General features: G+C 43.8%; 1 protein-coding gene across 10 annotated transcripts in view; it reads left to right on the plus strand.

Moving 5' to 3' along the window:
• Positions 1–16495, plus strand: part of MEF2A (myocyte enhancer factor 2A) — a 206480-nt gene extending 189985 nt beyond the window's left edge. For all 10 annotated transcript variants that reach the window (XM_073568789.1, XM_073568793.1, XM_073568783.1 and 7 more), the window contains 2 exons: positions 12923–13049; positions 14923–16495. In XM_073568789.1, the coding sequence (XP_073424890.1) occupies positions 12923–13049; positions 14923–15250 (455 nt within the window). In that variant the 3' untranslated portion in view covers positions 15251–16495. The remainder of the gene's footprint in view (positions 1–12922; positions 13050–14922) is intronic.
• Positions 16496–18430: the final 1935 nt, after the last annotated feature.

Consider the following 18430-nt stretch of genomic DNA (forward strand, 5'->3'; position numbering starts at 1 on the left):
TCTATGATTTCGAGAGGATTTGTGACATCGCTAGAAGTCACTCTTTTTTTTTCATATAGAATTTTTTTATAGCTAATCTCCTCATAAAAGTTTTAATACCTATAAAGGCCTGAAATCTAGCGATGTCACAAATCCTCTCGAAATCATAGACCCTTATCAACATACCGGTCTAAAAAAGAAATCCAATTTCAACCCAATTCAAGAATACTCAGAAGCCTTTGAGGCATTTCAGAACAACGTGATACAGGACATCAGGAGCATATCTGATAAAAGATGCAGAAAATTTAGGTATAATTTATCTGGTAGAGAACGGTCAGCTATTAAACGGCTCCAGACAAATCATGCGATCACAATAAGACCGGCTGACAAAGGAGGTAGTATAGTGATCTTGAATACTTCTGATTACGAGGAGGAGTCTTTAAGGATACTGTCTGATTCTCGCACTTATGAATTATTGGACAGTGATCCTTCAGTAAGGTATCTTGCAGAAATGCAGGTCCTCATTAAACGTGATCTTGATAAGGGGTATATAAAAAAAGAGGAATTTGATTTTATCAATACCACTCACCCTAGGATACCATATTTTTATTATATCCCAAAAATCCATAAGAATTTGATCAAACCCCCTGGCCGACCAATAATATCGGCCATTGGTGGCCTTACAGCTAATCTCTCGAAATTTGTGGATTACCACTTACAACAATTAGTCCCTGCTCTTCCAGCCTACCTGAAGGACACCACTCATGTTTTACAGGTTTTAAACAATATAGAATGGAAGGACCATTTTATCTTAGGGACTTTAGATATAACTTCCCTCTACACAGTTATTGAACATGAAAAGGGTTGCAAATCTGCAGAATTCTTTATGTCTGAAGCTAAAAGCTTACCTAGCGACCAAATTGCTTTTATTGTTGATTGTATTTATTTTATACTCACCCATAACTACTTTCACTATGGAGCGGACTACTACTCCCAGAAGTGGGGGACCGCTATGGGTACCAGATTCGCGCCCAGTTATGCAAATCTGTACGTCGGGAAGTGGGAACATGAAACCATCTTTCCCGAGGGCAGGCTGCGCGCGAATCTGGTACTCTGGCACCGCTTCATAGACGATATTGTTTTCATTTGGTCTGGTGGGCCTACGCTTTTAACTGATTTTATTGACGAATTGAATAAAAATTGTTATTTTTTTAAATTTACTGCAACGACAAGTCTCACGGAGATTAATTTTTTAGACTTAAAAATTTTTTATTGAGGACAACACCATCCAGACACGATTATTTCATAAACCCACTGATTCAAACAATTACATTTCATTAGAAAGTTGCCATCTCCCAAGTTGGCTTCTGAATATCCCAAAGAGCCAGTTTATACGGGCCCATAGAAACTGCTCCAAGTCACAGGACTATTTAACTGAAGCTGAAACTCTAATTAAAAAATTCTGCCAAAAAGGATATGATACCCAAGCCCTGCGAGCCACCAGGGAATATATTGGGAACATACCGAGGGAACAATTCCTCAGACATAAAATAAAAAATAAAGAAAACCCCATTATAGATGAGGTTCCCATCATCACTCAGTTTAATTCAAATAGCCATATTTTCAGAAAAATTGTAAATAAACACTGGGGTATTTTGAAAAATGATAAAATCATAGGGGAAGCTTTACCAGCTCGCCCTAGGTTTGTCTTTAGAAGGGCAAACAATTTGAGTAACCTGGTAGCCCCCTCTATTTCTATACCAACACCAGGCCCCAATTCTCATTTACATCAGCAACTAAATGGGTTTTTTCCCTGCAAAAAATGCGCATCTTGCAAAAAATTAGGCAGTAAAAGACAACTCTCGATTGTGAATAAGTCCATGGAGATTCAGATCCGTGATTTCATCACCTGTGACACGAAGGGGGTGATATATTGTATCACATGTCCATGTGATAAATTATATATAGGAAGAACTATACGTCCCCTAAATGTTAGAATTGGGGAACATTTACGTAATATCTGTAATAAATTCACAGGTCACCCTCTTTCTAATCATTATCTCACACATCATGGGAGCTCTTTAAGGGACACTAAGGTGACTGGGATTCAAATTGTTAAAAGAAGCATGAGGAAAGGCAATTTTATCCATCAAATGTCCAGGGTAGAAAGCAAATGGATATTTGAATTAAATACTCTGATCCCAAATGGTCTAAACAGCGAAATTGAGCTATTTGCTTTTAATGCCTAATATGATGTTTTGTTATTAGAGGATATATACTGGAGGCTATATAAGGGTTATTCTTGTTCCAGGGGGCCATCCCTGAAGAAGGAATCAGTGAATTCTGTAACGCGTAGGATCTACCATTGTATTCTGGCCCCTTCAGCGCTTCATAGCGTTTTTTCTGCCTGTCACGTGACTTCCCACGTGACTGTGACGTCACGCAAGGTCCTTCGGCGTTCTCGGACCTTGCAGGCATGTTTTTGTAGCGGCGGCTGGTATCTGTACAGCCTGCCGATACATACCTCCAGCTGCACGCCAGTCACCGGCCGGGACGGCGGTATGCTAGGAGGTAGCACCCTTTAGCTCCAGAAACTCTATACATCGCTGTGCCGGGGAGTATCTCTGGGAAGGACCTGGACTTCTGTCTCTCCTGGCTCGCCATATTAAGCTTCAGTAAAGGTAACAGACCTCTTCACAAGATATCTCCTACCTAATCAGGACACACCCTATTAGCGCAAGTTTGTATAAGGTTTATTTATTATTATTTTTATAGAGACAATTTGAGTGGCGGGTTGTTTTAATACTTGCTGCTTTGTGTCCTGGAGTTGCACGCTTTTGCGCCATTGGTATATATATAGACCCAAAATTGAAGCATACAAAGAAAAGAACAATTACCGTAGTACCTACTGGGACACATGAAGCACCCTCAGTCATGCTTTGAGGCTGCTTTGCTGCCTCTTGAAACGGGGGGTCTTGAATCTACATAGTTCAATGCAATCATAAGACTCCCAATGCATTTTGAGAAAATAAGAAGAAAGAGAGAGTCCAAAGCTACTAAAAAGTAACAAATTTTATTATGTAAGACAGAAGAACAAGACACAACGGCATAAAAAATTGAGTGAGGGTTATCATAGTCACCGGATACAACAAAAACCCTGGGCAAGGTGATTCATGATAAATATGGGTAGAAATGGTATATTCCCTCACAGAGATACAGGCCAGTTGTCAGAAATGAGCTGGTCCCTTCAATCCCCTTTCAATAACAGTACCCTTATCATAAAATAGAATATAACAAAGTGGGGTAGAAGAGACCCAAACGTATTGCACTTAGCCCATATATAGAAGGAAAGGGTTAAAGTAACAACATACCCATCATTATAACCAGAAGCACACTGACCAGGAGAGGCCCGACGTACGTTTCGCGGTATAACCGCTTCCTCGGGTACTGTTATTGAAAGGGGATTGAAGGGACCAGCTCATTTCTGACAAACTGGCCCGTATCTCTGTGAGGGAATATACCATTTTCCCGTCTCCCATGACGGCACACGTGAGAGAGGGGATCCGCCCAGTTAGGACAGGAACCCTACTGAAGATAAAAGGGCGGTACCTCTCCCTCGCTTCAGTTGGGTTTCCTGTCCTGACAGGGACCCGTGCTGAAGACAGCAGTTCACACTTACCTGCCCCTCTCCCGTGCCGGCGTAGAAGATCAGGCTGGGCTCCTGAGCGCTGGGCGTCGGGATGGAGGAAGCGCCGTCCGCGGGTCCTCCGGGGCTCAGCGTCCAAGCGGGCGCAGGAACAGCACGGCGGGGGTCCTGGGGCTCTGCCGTGGCTGCCGCGCCGCCCTCTCCCCCTCTGCCGGTGATTCCCTACTCTGGAGCAGCTCAGGAGCGTTGAGGGAGCGGCCGCTTCCGGGTCGCGCTCCTCTGACGGCACGCGCAGGGCACGCTGGGGAAGGGGCGTGCCCGCGTGACGTCGGAGGCGGCGCCGACAATCCAAGATGGCGGCGCCCATGGTGAAGAACGCCGATCGGTGGAGAGAGATCCCGGCGGTATGGCGGGGGGGGAGGGGCTGTGGGGGTAACCGGAGGAGGCGGAGAGTGCAGTGGATCCCCCTTACATAAGGGGGATGACCACAGAAGACGCACTCATGCCCAAGGCTTCAGAATGGAAGTGGGGCAAGACGAGCAGCGTCAGCAGCAGCGACAGCAGCAGCGTCAGCATCAAGACCTCTCGCCAGATGCCAGGCCAAGCCACCAACATACCAGGAGCAGTCGCTCAAGTGGTGGGAGCGGCAGTCATAAGCGCAATCGGCATGACTCTGGGACGTCCAGGAGAAACGTCACGAGTGCATCTGAGGAGCCTCCGAGATCGGTACCCCTGATTGACAGCGGTGGTGAGTGATCTACGTGAATGTCACCCTTATGGTAATGGGGTTCCATTTTTTCTGTTTGATCACTAGGGGGCGAGGAAGGCCAGCAGCAAAACCAAAAATAGAGAATGCGCCCTATGTAAAAACCCGCTGGCAGATCAGTGGCAGAAAGATCTCTGCGCTGACTGTATTAACAGGACTATACAGGAGGAGACCCCTGATTTGGTGACTAGTCTGAAGGAGTTAATACATCAGGAGGTGAAAGGTTCCCTAAAGGCAGCCCTTAAAAAGAAAAGAAACCGTAGAAGGAGCTCCGATTCAGAGGCCTCGCCAAAGCAGAAGGGGCGGGATAGATCTTTGTCCCCCTCCACCTCCTCTTCCTCTACGCAGTCCTCAGAATCCTCCTCGGACAGCGATATAGGCGGCCGTCCATGTTTCCCAACGGAGGACGTAGAAAAACTGGTCAAGGCCATTAGAGCTACAATGGGCCTTAAAGAAGAAAAAACTCCCAAATCATTAGAGGATGTAATGTTTGGAGGAAAAGCGAAAGCGTACCTTCCCTGTAAATGATAAAATAAAAGCGCTAATTGACAGGGAATGGAAAAAGACAGAGCGGTCAGGGGGCTTACCTTCCACATCAAAGAGGAGGTACCCCTTTGACCAGAAGGACTCAGAAACCTGGGAAAAAGTCCCAAAAATTGATGGGGCTGTAGCCAGATCCTCAAAAAAGGTATCCCTACCATTAGAAGATTCTGGCGTGTTGAAAGACCCGCTTGATAAGAAAGCAGATGGGTTTCTGAAGCACATCTGGGAAGCTTCAGCAGGGGGATTGAAGCCAGCAATAGCCGGTACCTGTACCGCTCGTGCCCTCATGGTCTGGCTGCAACAAATAGAGGACCAGATCAAGGATAGAGTTCCTAGAGACGAAATTCTAGCTAATCTAACATTGGTGCACGGAGCAGCGGCTTTCCTGGCCGATTCCTCTGCAGACTCCGCAAGATTGACAGCTAGCGCAGCAAGCCAGTCAAATGCGGCAAGACGAGCCCTGTGGCTTAAAGGGTGTCCCGGAGATTTACCCTCTAAGCACAAGTTATGTTCCATTCCATGCGATGGCCAATTCCTCTTCGGGAAAAAACTAGAAGAGATTTTGGAGCATGCGGGGGATAGGAAGAAAAGCTTTTCCCGATTTCCGGGAGATCCTAAGAAGCAGCCCTTTCGGAGGAGATTTAACAGGGGTCGTCCCCCGGGAGATAGAAAAAGCTGGGACTCTAAAGAAAAAAGAGGATCGGGCTATATGTTTAAAGGGCCCTCCACTTCCTCCAAAAAATCTCCCGGGAGGTAGGGGGAAGGCTTTCTCTCTTCCTTTCCGCCTGGGCAAATATCTCCCCCAGTACATGGGTCCTAAATATAATCAAGGACGGCTTAAAAATAAAATTAATCCGTCCGCCCAGGCATACCTTCATAATAACACCCAGAAGGAAAGCCCAAGAGCAACAGCTGGCCCTGGAGAAGGAAGTCTTGGGACTAGTGAAAAAACAAGTCCTACAGGAAGTCCCAGCGCAAGAAGAAGGAAGGGGGTTCTACTCCCCCCTCTTCTTAATACAAAAACCAGACGGCTCTTGGAGAACCATTGTCAACCTGAGGAGACTCAATCAGTGGATAGACAATTGCTCCTTCAAAATGGAGTCAATCAACACGGCCACAAAGATCCTGTTCCAGCATTGCCTCATGGCAGTGATAGACTTAAAAGATGCCTACTATCACATCCCAATCCATCGGGAGTATCAGAGATATTTGAGAGTAGCGCTCTATATCCAGGGGCAGGTGAGACACTACCAATACGCAGCCCTTCCGTTTGGCCTGTCTACAGCCCCCAGGGTATTCACCAAAGTGATGGCCGAAGTAATGTCTTTTCTGCGATCCAGGGACATAGTGATCGTCCCATACTTAGACGACTTTCTGGTAATAGGGAGGTTGGAATCCCACTGCACACTTCAAGTGAAGGAAGTAATAGCAACTCTAGTAGGACTAGGATGGATAGTAAACATCCCCAAGTCAAGGATAACCCCAGTAAAAGAGCAATCCTTCCTAGGGTTGATATTGGACTCCGAGCAACAACGCTGCCTCCTACCAGAGAGGAAAGTGACCAAGATAAGAGGCCTAGCTCGCACAGCAATACAAAGACCAAATATGACACTGAGGAACGCAATGTCCCTTTTAGGCTCACTGACATCATGTATACCCGCAGTAACATGGGCGCAGTACCACTTAAGGCAACTACAGTGGGAAGTCCTGTCAGCGCAGAAACAATTAAAAGGGCATTTAGAAGGCAAACTATGTCTCTCAGTGGCTGTAAGAGATTCCCTGCTCTGGTGGACTGTAGAAAAGAATCTAACAGCTGGTGTCCCGTGGCAAAAACCAGTCGAGGACATCATTACGACAGACGCGAGTGCCACAGGGTGGGGAGCACACCTGAGATCCCATACATTACAGGGGACCTGGTCCTCACTAGAAAGCGATCAGAATTCAAATGTAAAAGAACTATGGGCAGTGGAAAAAGCCGTGAAACATTTCCTTCCCTTACTTCAGGGCCGCCACACCCGGGTCATGATGGACAATCAGGCAGTAGTAGCCTACTTCAATCATCAGGGGGGAACGAGATCTCGGGGCCTCATGCAAATATCAGATCTACTCTTCCAGCTAGCAGAACAACATCTGTTATCCATCACAGCATTGCACATAAAGGGGGCAGAAAATATACAAGCAGACTTCCTGAGTCGCAGGCATCTAAGACAAGGGGAATGGTCCCTAAACCCCCGAGTCTTCCAACAAATAGTTCAGGGCTGGGGCAGACCAGAAATAGACCTGTTCGCTACCGCACACAACCGGAAGGTCAGGAAGTTCTGCTCGCTAAATCCAAGGGAAAACCCCTTCGCAGTAGATGCCCTACAAATACCCTGGAAGTTCATCCTGGCCTATGCATTTCCCCCGATAACAATGATCCCAGTAGTAGTCAGGAAAATCAGGGAGGATCGGGCAAGAATAATTCTTATAGCTCCTTTTTGGCCGAGAAGGGCTTGGTTCTCCCTTCTGAGGCTCATGTCAGTGACAGATCCATGGATACTACCAGAGATTCCAGACCTGCTTTCCCAGGGACCAGTGGTCCACTCTCAGGTGAAGGGCTTCCATCTAGCAGCCTGGAATTTGAGAGGGCGCTACTGAGTCGCCAGGGATTCTCTCCAGGGTTAGTCTCCACCCTGTTGAAAAGTAGGAAACCAATAACATCCCAAATCTACGGTAGAACGTGGAAAAAGTTCCTAGACTTCCTGGGGGAACCTTTAGGGGATGTAGCTCCAGTGGGACCTATCCTAGAGTTCTTACAGTCGGGGCTGCAACTGGGGTTAGCCACTAACACACTCAAAGTTCAAGTCTCAGCTTTGGGGGCCCTATATAACTGCAATTTAGCAGCCAATAGGTGGGTGTCCCGGTTCATTAAGTCCTGTGGCAGGTCAAGGCTGGTCATTATCCCAAAGATACCACCCTGGGATCTGAACCTAGTTTTGGAGGCTTTAACCACAGATCCCTTCGAACCACTACTAGAGCTGTCACCAAAGCTACTTACACTTAAAACGGTCTTACTGGTAGCCTTAACGTCAGCCCGAAGAGTCAGCGACCTACAAGCTCTGTCTATATGTCCTCCTTATACACAGATCTTGGATGACCGAGTGGTTCTAAGACCAGACCCGGCCTATCTCCCCAAGGTAGTCCAAAAGTTTCATAGGACTCAGGAGATCTCCTTGCCGTCGTTCTGTAACAATCCCAGAAACCCGGGGGAGCAAAAGTTCCATACATTAGATGTAAGAAGAGCCATAATACAATATATGTCAATAACTAGTCAGTGGAGGAAAGATCAGTCCCTTTTTGTGGCCTTTCAGGGTAGTAGAAAGGGGCACGGGGTAGCTAAAAGTACCATTGCCAGATGGATCAGGGAGGCCATTATGTTATCCTACTCCGCAAGTGGCGCTCCGGTTCCAGAAGGCATCAAGGCTCACTCCACCAGAGCCGTGGCTACCTCCTGGGCAGAGAAGGCTGAGGTATCGATTGAGCAAATTTGTAAAGCCGCTACTTGGTCCTCACCTTCCACCTTTTTTAAACACTACCGACTTGATCTGTCTTCCTCTACTGACCTAACCTTTGGTAGAAGGGTGCTGCAAGCGGTGGTCCCTCCCTAAGGTGTCTTATTCTACAAAAGTCTCTCATGTGTGCCGTCATGGGAGACGGGAAAACACCAAGGTTACTTACCAGTAGCCGGTTTTTCCGGAGCCCATGACGGCACCTGTATATTCCCCCCCTTTTCACTCCTTTGGTGTGCACTTTAGTTTGGGTGTTTTTTTAGTTAGATATAATGTGGTGATAGTTTTACCATGTGTACTAACCCGGGGGGCCTCTCATGCTCTGTAAACCAACTGAAGCGAGGGAGAGGTACCGCCCTTTTATCTTCAGTAGGGTTCCTGTCCTGACTGGGCGGATCCCCTCTCTCATGTGTGCCGTCATGGGCTCCGGAAAAACCGGCTACCGGTAAGTAACCTTGGTGTTTCTACCCATATTTATCATGAATCACCTTGCCCAGGGTTTTTGTTGTATCCGGTGACTATGATAACCCTCACTCAATTTTTTATGCCGTTGTGTCTTGTTCTTCTGTCTTACATAATAAAATTTGTTACTTTTTAGTAGCTTTGGACTCTCTCTTTCTTCTTATTTTCTCAGTCTTGTGTGAGACGTCTCTACGCTCTCATTACTTTTTGGGGCTATTTTTGTGCACTTGCACAAGCATGAATGAAAATGCATTTTAAGGGTTTTTTCTTCTGTGTCCCAATGCATTTTGGAGCAAAATGTGCTGCTCTGTGTCAGAAAGCTTGGTCTGAGATGCAAATCATGGGTCCTCCAACAGGATAAAGGTCCAAAACTCACAGCTAAAAACATCCAATAATGGCTAACAGCAAAGCATTGCAAAGTTCTGAAGTGTCTTCTATGAGCCCTGATCTAAATCTCTAAATCTTATCGGACATCTGTGGAAGGTGCTGAAACCTGCTGTCTGGAGAAGGAGCCTTCACATCTGAGACACAAGGAGCAGTCTGCTCACGACAAGAGGGCCAAAATACCTGTACACAAGTACAGAAGTCTCATTGGGAGTAGAGATGAGCAAATTTGTTCAGATTCGGTTCCGAATACGATTGGCATCGAATATTGTTTTTGCGATATTCGTCGAATACAGCCGAACGTCATTGGAGTCGATGGGAGTAGAAATTGCCGAATATATTCGGAACCGATCATTAAACATTCAGCAAAAATAGTGTTTGAGTATGGCTCGAATATGTCAAAATCAGATTCGGAAGCAAAACCCGAACAAATTCGCTCATGTCTAATTGAGCGTTACAGAAATTGTTTGTGTGCAGTGATTGCCTCAAAAGGTTATGCAAAAAATATTACATTCAGTGTACCATCATTTCAGTCCAGACCATTCTCATTAGTTTGTTTTGTAATACCTTAATGACCAAGCCAAATTTTACAATTTTGACCGCTGTCACTTTGTGGTAATAACTTTGACCGCTGTCACTTTGTGGTAATAACTCTGGAACGTTTCAATGGACCCCACTGATTGACGTTTTTTCGTGACATATTCTACTTCATGATATTGGTAAAATGTATTTGATATGACTTGTTTATGAAAAAAATTGGAAATTTGGCAAAAATTTAGCAATTTTCAAATTTTTCATTTTTATGCCCTTAAATCAGAGAGTTATAGCACCAAAAATAGTTAATAACAACATTTCCCATCTGCCAACTTTACATCAACACAATTTTGGAATCATCATTTTTTTCGTTAGGAAGTCAGAACGGTTAAAAGTTTACCAGCGATTTCTCATTTTTCCAGCAAAATTTCAAAATTTACAAAACCATTTTTTTAGGGACTGTATACATCACATTTGAAGTGACTTTTAGGGGTCTATATGACTGAAAGTACCCAAAAGTGACGCCATTCTAAAAACTGCACACCTCAAGGTGCTCAAAATTACATTCAAGAAATGTATTAACCCTTCAGTTGCTTCCCAAGAACTGAAGCAATGTGGAAAGAAAAAAATTACTTTAGACCCAAACTTTATTTTCCCATGGGTAACAGGAGAAAATGGACCACAAAACTGATTGTGCATTTTCTCCCGAGTATGCTTGGAAGGGAAGAAGCGCCATTTGACTTTTTGAATGTAAAATTTGCTGGAATAATTAGCGGACACCATGTCATGTTTGCCTAAACAGTGGGAACCCCCCTTAAGTAATATGAGAAACCAGACCCCTCAAAGAACTTCTCTAGATGTGTGTCGAGCATCTTTGCCAGGTGCTTCACATAACTTTATAATGTGCCTAAACAATGGAAACCTTCTACAACTGACCCCATTTTGGAAACCACACCCCTCAAGGATTTTATCTAGGGCTATAGTGAGCTTTTTGAGCCCGTAGGTGCAATACAGAATTTGATAACATTTGGTCGTCATATTGAATTCTTGATACTCCAGTTTGCATCGGGAAATCGGGTGTGCACCAAATATCGCAGGTCTCAAGTGACATATTTGAGTCCCCACCTCAAATGTTTTGCAGCTGATAGGCACCCAAAAAAAAAACATGCGAGGATCTGCGATACTCAGTGCATGCCCAAGAACCCAATGCACATGCGCTCAACACTAGCTGTCATATCATCATCATTTTTACTTTTTTAAAAAAACACAATCGCAAAGAATAGCAAAAATTAAAAATAAAAAAAGTAATTTTCGAATTTTTATCTAACAAAGGGGGGTTTGATTTACTTTTTTTTTTTTTCTTTTGATCACTGTGGTAGGGTCTATCACAGTGATCAAAAGGAACCAGGAAGATGACGTTGAGGTCTGAATTTTACGGATTCTAAGCGCACTTTTTCCTCAAAATTTGGGGGGGGGGGGGATGGGGGTGCATCTTATAATGCGTATATACCTTACCGATACCATTGCTGCAGGCTGAGCTGCTGGGGTGTCCGGTGCTTCTGCGGGAATCTCCAGTGCTGCGGGGGGCTCTGCTGACATTTCATGAAAGGCTGGAGCCCCCGCAGTTCTGTGGTTTCCTGTGCGGTGGGCTCCGGGAAAATGGCTGCCAGGGGGCGGCACATGCGCAGATGAGATCTCGGCATCAAGATCTCGGGAGATGAGATTTCAGTTCATGTGACAACCCCCCCAGCAGCCATTTTCCCGGAGTCCACCGCACAGGAAACCACGGAACTGCAGGGGCTCTGGCCATTCATTGAAATGTCAGCAGAGACCCCCGCAGCAGCACCGCTGGAGACACCTGCAGCAGCACTCCTGGAGACCCCCACAGCAGGGATTGTCCACTGGCCAGTTCTTAGTATGGGTCATCAATATTGGATTGGTGGGGGTCCAGCACTCAGCACCCTAATCAATCCGCTGTTTGCTGCTTAGGTGGCACTTCAGTAAGAGCTGCGGTACCTGAGAAACAGCCATTACAAAGAGTTGCTTCTGTGCTTTTCTGGCTCTGTACATTGTTTATATCTGGCCGTGCAAAGGTAGGTCATCATTATCTAAGTATTGTACAACCCCTTTAAGTTAGTCGTACAATTCTTTCAGGGGTTATTGGCCCATGTAATATATAATGAGTGATGGTTGAAAACGTCATTTAAGCTAAGGTGGTTTTGACCACTTTTGCGTAATGCTTTTAGGCATGTTTTTTGTCTCTTTTTGCTCTGTGAACCCCGGGACAAAGGTAAACATTCCTATACAAATTTGGAAATTTAGACCAATTAGGAGAACTGTCTCAAAGATGACTCATTATTCCTTATTAGGACCCTCCTATGTCTCTGTCTCTACGTCTTATCAGCTAGATCAGGGAGCTGCTTACATAAGAGCCGCTCTAGCACACCATGGTCTTCCATCCATGTATTACCTATCATATATTACCCTTGTAGTGTCCGCTAAGATATAGCAGAATGAAGCATCAATAACAGCTGATCATTGTGGCTTTCAGGAGCCAGCTTCTGGGATCATCTGATCGCTGTCGGGACCTTCTATGAGCTGTTTATCTGTGTAAACACCTTCCAAGTCCAGCTTCACCCGTCCGAGTGTCACAGTTTGCGTATGATCTATGATTTTCAGACCAGCCTCGGATCTGCTGACCCTAACTTGGGCATATGTGACACTGCTGAGTTTGGGCTTGGAGACAAGCGGCCAGTCTAGAAATTTCCGGAAATTGTATGGGCTATGAAACTCTGATGTCTGAAGCAGAAAGCACATCCTCATAAAGACCAGCACTATGGTGTGCAGAGTAAAATGACCACTGACCTACAACATACATATTGGTCATTTCAGTGACTGCCTGGTTTGTCCCCTTGTTACTTCTGCCTTTTCTTACACTATCTGCATTTGTTTTTTAATTTTCAAAGCACAAATGAGATTATATAAATTAGTATAAAGTCTTGCTGTTTGCCAAGTTGCCTGTAAAGTTATAAGATAATTGTTGTTGTCTTTGTTGTACAGATTACACACTCACCAGTGCGGACCTGTCTGTTCTTCAGGGGTTTAACTCCCCAGGAATGCTGCCTATCGGACAGGTGTCTGCCTGGCAGCAGCACCACCTAGGACAAGCGGCCCTCAACTCTCTTGTGTGAGTGTCTGCAGAAAGTGGTTTATATCATGGAAGTATTCACTGAAGAATCGTATAGTTGTGGATTCTCTGCTACAGGACATGCCCTTTTGAATTCCTCAATGTGATTCAATGTGATAAATAGAATGTATTAAAAAAAACATTGCCATCCGGATTGGCTACACTCTTTTGCGCCGAGTGCTGTGTTCCTTGGAGATTTCATGATGCCGTTTGTCATGTTGGCCTTGCAGCGTATCAGTTACCTGTGATGGGCTGCAGCCTTCACAGTTCCATCAAAGCAAACCTCCACCTTCATGGAACTGGAAAGGCTGCAGCCCATCAGAGGCCACAAGGCACTCGGCGCAGAAGAAGCGGTGTCAGTCCCGAAGGTATAAATGTTATTCACATTACGGGCATTCAATGTTGTCTTTTAGACAGCAATCACTTTTAGGTGTACGAAAATTCATACATTTTTATCTGTATTGCCACCTGTGTGTCCATTCTTTACAACCATGTGACTGACATTCATTATCATATAATAATAGATAAGGTGATCGAATATGTTTTCCTGGGTTACTAGTGGCAAAGTATCTATAAAAGTTGGGTGCTATATGGATGATTGTATGGGATACAATTTTGTTTTATTTTATTTTTTTGTTCACCCATAGACTTTAATGAACAAGTCTCATCCAAAATTCCCTTCCGCACAGACACTTGGGCTGTGGGTAAAAACTGTCATCTGGACAGCCCTATTGAAATCATTAGTAGAAATGAATTATTAGTCAGTGCGCTGTTTGTTTTTTTTTAAGACCATACACATCCATATAATACACTTGTCTGAACTAGCCCTTGAGTTGGTTATAAATGTATTATTTTTTTTCTAAAGCGGAGTTTAAATCGCACATTTAATCTTGCAGATCCCCTTTCATACACACCAGTGGGGTGAGAAAAGATTCATTGGGATGCACTTATTAAAGAAAAATGTATTAATAGGACACAAACATATGGCAGGCTATGATGAGGATCTAGGAAGAAACATGGCTCTGTGGCTAACTGGACACTTTTTGGAAAAAAAATAAAATGCATAGAGGCTTATTAATTGTGTGCGTTACAAATAGGATGTAAACTGGGCCTTATTGGAAAAAAGGACTGAAAACCATAAATTTATATCTATGAGCCATTTCATGAGAACTACAGTTGTGCTACAAATGTCATACGCACACAGAAAAAGGGGTCATCCACTTTAAAGAAATTATACATGTACCGTACATTTTAATGAAAACCTCTTGGAATAATAATAATTTCCACAATTGGATGCATTCTAAAAAAATTTTCCTGTGCTGAGATAATCTTATAAATGTGACCCTGCTGTGTACTGTGTAATGGCTGTGTCTGACCGTACAGGGACATGATCAGACAATGTTCCATTACGGTCAGACACAGCCATTACACAGTACACAGCAGGGGCACATTTATAAGATTATCTCAGCACTGGAACATTTTTTTATAACGCATCCAATTGTGGAAATTATTATTATTCCAAGATCTGTTGATTTAAAATGTTCTTAGGACAACCCCTGCTTTCTCAGACCGGAAAGTTACACGACTTACTAACATGCCATGTCAGATGCCCCAAACTTTTCCAGTTGTTTTAAATACTACCAACTAGATTTAGCGTAACGCTGAAAATGTTCATGCTATTCCCCATCTCAGTTGTTACTGATCAGATTGTTAGCACATACGGTATTTTAGGATTTTATCGTTGGAGATTATTAGTTTTTCTTTATCACATGTGGTTATATTACAAATTCTGTTGTATCACGATGGTTGTCTCCTATGCTGGTGGCCTGTTCAGTGTCTCATTATATAACAAGTCTCTATATTCTGTCCGCAGGGCCGGTGGGCAATTATCTCAGGGTTCGAATTTATCCATCAATACCAACCAAAATGTCAACATAAAGTCAGAACCAATATCCCCTCCACGTGACCGAGTCACGTCATCTGCGCTCACTCAGCAGCACCACCAACACCAGGGCCGTCCAGAAATGGGGCGCTCACCCGTGGACAGCCTGAGCAGCTCTAGCAGCTCCTACGACGGAAGCGACCGCGAGGACGTCCGAAATGATTTCCATTCCCCAGTTGGTATGGGACGGAATTCTAATAATGAGGACAGGGACAGTCCCTCCATGAAGCGCATGAGAATGGATGCCTGGGTGACATAGAGATCGCTTTCCCTCTTCTGTGGCCGAGTCCCCGGCATATCACAAAACTTTTCCAGAGGATGCAGAACCCTTATATATAAGCAAATCTATATATACACATATAGAGAGAAAGAAGTATGTCACACACGCACAAGGAGCCATCTTTTGTGTGTTTCTGTGAGCTCGCTTGTGTTTCTCACAAATCAATCAGGTACCTGCTGCAATGACTGAACACAGACCTACAACTTTATCTGGCTATGTGGCACGTGGCATTTTGAAAACAAACAAAACAAAAATCCTTTTCTGGAGGAAAAAAAATAAAACCTTCTGTGTGTCTAGTACCGTACCACATTGAGACTGCAGTAGTAAAGGGGTGTTTAGACAGGGTTGGGGGTAGTTGGGTGCATCTCCCCGTAGTGCAGTGCCGTGTTGTAAGACCCTTTACCACCTCAGCCGACTCTTATTAAAAAGGGTCCAGAGGACAAAAAAAAAATAACAATGCAGTTAGTATTTTTTGGCCCAGATGAGTTAATGACGTGGCTTTGTAGCAGGAATGAAAGCAGGAAACTAAAGAAAGCAATACTGTACATGACAATGTTTTACCCCCCCCCACACCATGCCTAGATGCCCCCACAAAAGGCGTACATGAAGGGCTTAAGCCACACAATCTATTTTTGCACGTGCAACACAAAAAGCAAATGCACCAGAGAAGATAAAATTGGGGGTCCTACTTCTAAATTGTGTGACTTACAGAATAAATAAATATTGGGGGCAAGCATGAGAATTTTTTTTTTTTTTTTTAAAGATCTATACGCCTACCTTAGGCATTAAAAAGTAATATATTAAGTTATGATTTGGATATGTTTCAGAACATTTCTTTTTACATTCATACCTTGAAGAGCAGATAAAGTGATTTTAGCTCGTGTATATTTTATATTAAGGAAAAAAAAAAAACCAATACCCTAATGAATTAATGACTATATATAAAGTTCTATACTTTTGAACATGTTCTGCAATGAATTATTTATATAAACCAAAGCTGTATGTTTGAGCTTCTTTTGTAGACTATATAGCTCTAAACAGTTATTTCATGATTTTTATAGTTTTGTGTTTTTTTGTATTTTTCCCTTTTTTTTGCTTTTACTTGTAAAACTAAAAGTAAAAAAAAAAATGAATAATAATGCAACAACTACAGAGAGAGAAACAAGCCATGCTATACATATATATAATTGTATGTGTAAATTAAACTTTGAGCCAAACTTGTTATTTGTATATAGCATCCTAAATATTTCACCACAGGGTGTAAGTACCAATGTATTGTATGTTCACCAAATGAAATATATCGCAATCGGACTGCTGCCAACTTGAACAGAAAAAGGCAACATTCTAGTAGAAGAGTATTCAGTGTGTAATGTACAATTTTGTCAGATATGCTGTATTCCCCTTTGGGTATTAATTGCTAGTACTGTTACTGCACAACTCCTGTCTTTTCTGAGAGTTGTCTGAGATTTTGTTCCTTTGTGCTATTCACAGTGGCGTGGTTTATTATATATTTTTCTAATCAAAATTGGTTCACTGATGAAAGCAGCAATGTGGCAAATGGACATAAAAAAATGGTGTAAAAGACTGCATATGCCTTATTAAGCAATGTCATGGGGGTGTGCAATAAGCCATACAAAGGACGCAGTTTTTCTGAAAAACAAAAAAAATCTTCACCTTTCTCTTTCTTCTGGTATTCTAAAACATTTTATAGTTTATTCTGTAAGCGACCTCTTCACAGTAGTTCTCTGATTGTATAGGTTGGTAAGGGCCCCAAATAGATCAGTCCTATAACATATTTCAAAATTTATTGGAATATTTAACCTAGTGGTTACTATTAGGTTAAGGCACCGTTCACACATTCAGTATTTTTTCAGTATTTTATATCCGTACTAGATGGAGGCCCAATGCTATCGCATCGGGAGGGCGGTAATGACACGATGGGGGCAGGCTTTGCAGCATTAACAATCTCTCTCCCCCCCTTCCCCCTTGTGTGCTCACCCACCTATCCACCATCTTTTTTCCCAAGTGCTGACTTATCCCGTCTGTACCACAGCTCCTGGGCAGGGGAGGAAGCAAAAGACAATACTGACATTACAGCAGGAGATCGCAGAGGATACATTTTGTGAGGTAAAATATTGTTTAAAAACAGTCAGTGAAATATTTTACCTCACAAAATGAATCCTCTGTGATCCCCTGCTGTAATGTCAGTATTGTCTTTGGCTTCCTCCCCTGCCCAGGAGATGTGGTATGGCTCCGTACATGGTCAGACACAGACAATTTTTAAACTGAGCTTTCGTTAATGGGAAAACCCCTTTAGGCTATGTGCCCATGTTAGCGTTTTTAAATGCTCAGGCAACTGATCCCCTTCCCAGAAAACGCGCATTTTATTTCCGCGCATTTCTTGCTCGTTTTTTTGCACAAAAGATGCACGTTTTTGATGCGTTTTTTGACGCGCGTTTTCTGGGAACATGGGAAAAGGCTAAAAACGCTGAGCAATGCTGAAATTAATGAGCATGCTGCGTTTTTAGCCGCTAAGCGATTCCTGAGCGTTTAAAAATGCATGCATTGGCACAAAAAGACAAAAACGCATGCAATTTAATGTGAAGCTTCTTTTAAGCGTTTCTGCAGCGTCTGAGCCGGCACATACGCTGCAGAAACACTTAAAAAAACACAACGTGGGCACACAGCCTTAATGTGACCGGATTCCTCTCCCTGTAGACACGTTGTGCATCTGCCGCCTGGATCAGCCAAATGTTTCACTGCGCCGAATTTGTGCAGGCACAGTAAATCAGACCGCCGCCATCTTTGTGCATTCGGCTGATGGCGGCAGCATGTTCGCGACGGTGTTCCGCTGGTGGTACAGCACAAGAGGCTGCGTACGGCGTATAGAGTGTGTGTGTGTGTGTGTGTGTGTGTGTGTGGTGCAAGGGTGTTCTGCTGGTGGTACCGCGCAAGAGGCTGGTACCACCAGCAGTTTCCATATTGAGACACCCATCACTTGGGTGTCCCAATATGGCGGTTGGTGAACTTCCGCTGCTTGGAATTCTGGGTTCCGGAGACATCTGGACAGAACAGGATGTGAAGACATTACAAGGTAAGTATATACTAGATTTGTAAGCCAAAACCAGGAGTGGGTGATAAAGTACAAAAGTGGTGACG

Source organism: Dendrobates tinctorius, unplaced genomic scaffold (genome assembly GCF_039654945.1).
Source record: "Dendrobates tinctorius isolate UK_male_01 unplaced genomic scaffold, ASM3965494v1 ptg000022l, whole genome shotgun sequence".
Taxonomy (NCBI): domain Eukaryota; kingdom Metazoa; phylum Chordata; class Amphibia; order Anura; family Dendrobatidae; genus Dendrobates; species Dendrobates tinctorius.